The following is a 4,647-nucleotide window of genomic DNA, read 5'->3' as shown; positions in this document are numbered from 1 at the left end:
TATGAGAGCCCTCTTTAAATATTTGAAGGGCTGTCATATTGAGGAGGGAGCAAGCTTGTTTTCTGCTGCTCCAGAAACTAGGACCCAGAGCAATGGATGCAAGCTGCAGGAAAAGAGAGTCCATCTCAACATTAGGAGGAACTTCCTGACAGTGAGGGCTGTTCAACAATGGCATGCATTGTCTTGAATCATGGTGGAATCTCCTTCTTTAGAGGTCTTTAAAAAGAGGCTGGATGACCATCTGTCAGGTATGCTTTGATTGAGAGTTCCTGCATGGCAGAAGGGGGTTGGACTGGATGGCCCTTGATGTCTTTTCCAACTCTATGATTCTATGAAATCTTGCCAACACACACCACCATGGGATTGTCAGCATTGGAGTCAGTGGCATAACTATGGGATAGAGAACGAAATGAAGGCTTTGCCTCCCAAGGAAGAACTCTGCTGCTGCAATTGAAATGTTCCTCCAAATTCCTAGCATTGGAGAGAGTGAAATTCTGAATATCGGTGCTTTGGAAAGTGGTAGCATCTCCTTCTTTGGAGGTTTTTAAACAGAGGCTGGATGGCCGTCCTGTTGGAAGATTTTTACATTCTCTTTCCCCCTAGGTACTGTAGATAGATAGGGATTTCCTGCATGAAAACTCCCCCCCTCTCTTTCGTGATTTAGGTAACTCTCCCTTTGGGACTAACACACACTTTCTCAAAGATTTTCACCTGCACTCCAGGTTCCCATTTTCCTCCTCTCTCAACTTTCATCATCATCATCATCATCATCATCATCATCATCATCATCATGATCATCTGTATCCTGCTCTTTTCCCAGAACTGGGACTCAGATGGTGAGATAAAGATTTCCTCTTAACCTGAACTATTAACTATTAGGCTATGGCCTCTATGTAAATATACATTAAAGCCATTAGTAAACTTTTGTTTAAACTGTTTGTTGGTTTTGGAGCCAGTCTCAGTTCTTAGGGAAGCATAGTTAGACAAAGGCACATTTCTGCTGCTCTGCTGATTTTAAAGCTAGACCCTAACAGGCTTGGCCTTGGTATTTTTGATATTTAAATATGTGTTTCCTTAGCAAAGGCCAAAGCCTTAGGAAACTTATATTACCCTACACACCTGTTGGAGGTGCTTTGATTGTGAGTTCCTGCATGGCAGAGTGGGGTTAGACTGGATGACCTTTGAGGGTCCCTTCCAACTCTAAGATGCTATGACCATCCACACAGATAATTGTAATGTTTGTTCTGTTCGCACCACGCGTGCTCCATCCTCCTTGGCTCAGTGCTATGGAATCTGGGATTTGTAGTTTGCTGTGACGCCATTGCTCCGCTCCGGTACTCTGCACTCTGCACTTTATTTATAAAGCACTGTAAATGTACACAGCGCTGTATATACAATCCATTAAAATAGATAAAACAAGCCTGCCTGTGGCATAAATGCTACAAAAACAATTAAACATAATACATATTAATAAATCATAACATTCAAACAATAAAATATAGCAGACAATAAATTAAAATAGCATTGGATAACAGTCCCCAGGTTTCTTCCCCACCCAAAGCTAGCAACTCCAGAATCACCCAAAGCCTCATTTTCCAGATCATAATCTGGTTTGACTGCCTGGTGAGGCATTCTGGGAGCCGGCTGGAGGGCCTCCTGGGAGTTATAGCCCCAAGGAAGAACTTTTCCAAACTAATTTTTGCAAAGGGATGACACTGAACCTACGATTGCAATGGCGAAAGAAAGTCGGTCCAGGGCCATATCCAGACCTAGGTGAGGGACGACCCTCCCAAAGACGCTTTGCACGGGTTTGGGCGACGTACACGCGTGTGCATCCCTTCCACACGTGCATCTTCCCACTCCTGCATCCCAGCAGAGCATCCCTTGTCTCTGGTCCAGGGCCTGCATTTCCCTCGACGGCCACCAGAGGGAGGTTCCAACTTTTTCCCAGGGCTTCCAGCTGTTCCCTCCGGAGAGTGACAGCTGGACCCTGGGGTTGCCATAGGGATACGCAAATCGCCCCTCTAGCCCCGGCTGCTGATAGGAGGAGAGGAGGCTGGCCCCGCCCTGGGAGGCGTGGTTTGCCCGGGCTCCTCATATAAAAGCAGGAATGCTCCATTCAGCACTTCAGTGGCTCGCAAAGGGAGGGAGGCGGTTGCAAGGCAGAGGGGGGACCTTTGGGGAAAAGAGGAAGAGGGAAAAGGGGGGTTTCTTGCAGCCCCGGCGCCCCTCTGCAAGCCTTCCAAGCAGCCCCTTCCTTGGCAAAAGGGAGACCGCTTTGCACAGAATTTACTTTTGCAAAAAGGGACTTTGGGCACAAGGGGAGACTTTTGCAAAAGGGGATTTTTGCAAAAAGAGACTTTGCAAGGGGACTTTTTATATTTTCTCGCACAAGGGACCACCCTCCAGCCGTCGGAGCTGACCAGCAACTGCATCCCAGAGGAAGAAGAAGAGGAGGAGGAGGAGGAAAGGAAGGCCCTTTTGCTGAGCTCTGGACTTTCCAACTGGAACTGCCCCCCTCCGAAAAGCTCCCCTTTGCTCCCTTTTTCGGGAGGCGGAGTGAGGGTGAGGAGGGGCTGCTCTTCTCCCTGCCCTCCCTGGGACCCTTCCCAACTTTCTCCCCTCCTTTTCCCTCTTTCTTCTCCTTCTTCCTCTGTTTCTGTTTTCTCCGAAGGGGGGGGAGGCCAGGACCCCCAAAGCCTCCCCCTTCCTCCCTCCCCCTCCCTTGCAAGGAAGCCCCCCCTTTTTTTCCTAGGGGTCCCGGTTTGCTGACCTCCTTGCAAAAAGCAGAGCCCTCCAAGAAGTGCTCTCTCTCTCTTTTTTTTCGCCCCTTCGGAAGGACCCTTCTCTTTGGAGAGTCCCGGTCTACTCCTCCATCTGCAAGCAAAGCCCTTCAAGAAGTCCTACCGATAGTCTCGGACCTCTTGGTTTTATTTCCCCTTGGAAGAAAAAGCCCCTTCTGGGGGTCCTGGTCTACTTCGCCGCTTGCAAGCAAAGCCCTCCAATAGTTTCTAAAAGCTAGAGATTCAGACTGCTTTTTTCTTCTTTGGAAGGAAAAGCTGCTTGCAAAGGCAGAAGCCCTCGAATAATTGCTCCAGAAGATCAAGACCCTCTTTCTTCCTTCTTGGAAAGGAAACCCTGCTCTGCTTGCAAAGGAAAGTGCTCCCACCTTGGAAAGACATTTGGGGCTCCAAGCCCTTGAAGAATTGCTCCCAGTAAAGTAAATCCTCTTTTTTCCCCTCCTTGGAAAGAAAGCCTTTGTCTGCTACTTGCAAAAGAACAAGTGCTCCCAGTAGAGTAAGTCCTCTTTTGTGTCCCCTTGGAAGGAAACCCTGCCCAGGAGCTGTCAAACAATTCTTCTAGAAGATCAAGTCCCTCTTGGAAGGCCCTTCTCCTTTGGGGCTCCCTTTGCAAAGGCTGAGCCATCGGGGGGATTGCCGCCTTCTCCCCGTGGGTCCTGGCGTCGGTGTGGGGCTGCCGGGGGGTCCCCCGATGCGTTCTTGAGGCAATGGCATCGGAGCTGGCGCTGAGCGGGGCGGACTTGCCGAGCAGCCCTTTGGCCATCGAGTACGTCAACGACTTCGACCTGATGAAGTTCGAGGTGAAGAAGGAGCCCTCTGAGGCTGAACGCTTCTGCCCGCGCCTCCCACCGCCGGGATCGCTCTCCTCGACGCCACTCAGCACCCCTTGCTCTTCAGTGCCCTCTTCGCCCAGCTTCTGTGCCCCCAGCCCGGGCAATGGGGCAGGCAATGGGGCCGGAGGAGGAGGAGGAGGCCCAGGGCTGGGCCAAGCCGTCGGAAGCGGGGCCAACGCAGGCAAGGCCCAGCTGGAGGAGCTCTACTGGATGGCCGGTTACCCGCCACCACCGCACCTCAACCCGGAAGCCCTCCACTTGAGTCCCGAAGATGCCGTCGAGGCCCTCATTGGCAACCCTCACCACCAGCATCCCCACCAAGGCAATGGAGGAGGAACCACTGGAGGAGGGTATGAAGGCTTTCGAGGTGGACAGTCCTTCCCAGGTGAGGAAATGGCCAACCACCACCACCATCACGCTGCCCACCATCATGGCAGCGGTGGGCCTGGAGGTGGTGGCGGCCTGGGTTCCCACCACCACCACCACCATGGAGGCCCTGCTCTTGGAGGCCACCACCATCACCACCATCACCACCATCACCACCACCTGCGCCTGGAGGAGCGCTTCTCCGACGACCAGCTGGTCTCCATGTCGGTGCGGGAACTCAACCGCCAGCTGCGGGGCTTCAGCAAGGAAGAGGTGATCCGCCTGAAGCAGAAACGCCGCACCCTCAAGAACCGTGGCTACGCCCAGTCCTGCCGCTACAAGCGCGTCCAGCAGCGGCACATCCTGGAGAGCGAGAAATGCCAGCTCCAGGGCCAGGTGGAGCAGCTCAAGGCCGAGGTCCAGAGGCTGGCCAAGGAGAGGGACCTCTACAAGGACAAGTATGAGAAGCTGGCCGGCGCCAACAGTGCCCCAAACAGGCCCTTTCCAGGCCCTAATCCCTCCAACAACAACAACCCCGCCAGAGAGGCGCCCCCCAACAAGACCCCCGCCTCCGCAGACTTCTTCATGTGAAGCCAAGCAGCAGAGGACTCTGGGGGCAGGGGGGGGCTTCCTGCACATCTATGGGG

At 52.8% G+C, this 4,647-nt stretch overlaps 1 protein-coding gene across 1 annotated transcript; it reads left to right on the top strand.

Moving 5' to 3' along the window:
• The first annotated feature begins 2,156 nt into the window (after window positions 1-2,156).
• MAFA (MAF bZIP transcription factor A) lies at window positions 2,157-4,638 on the top strand. The gene has a single exon (XM_042463987.1). The coding sequence runs from the start codon at window positions 3,509-3,511 to the stop codon at window positions 4,589-4,591; it is 1,083 nt and encodes a 360-aa protein (XP_042319921.1). The 5' UTR covers window positions 2,157-3,508; the 3' UTR covers window positions 4,592-4,638.
• The last annotated feature ends 9 nt before the right edge of the window (window positions 4,639-4,647 follow it).

Source organism: Sceloporus undulatus, chromosome 4 (assembly GCF_019175285.1).
Source record: "Sceloporus undulatus isolate JIND9_A2432 ecotype Alabama chromosome 4, SceUnd_v1.1, whole genome shotgun sequence".
NCBI classification, from domain to species: Eukaryota; Metazoa; Chordata; class Lepidosauria; order Squamata; family Phrynosomatidae; genus Sceloporus; species Sceloporus undulatus.
Note: the sequence above shows the minus strand (reverse complement) of the source record. Positions and strands in the feature narration are given on the sequence as shown.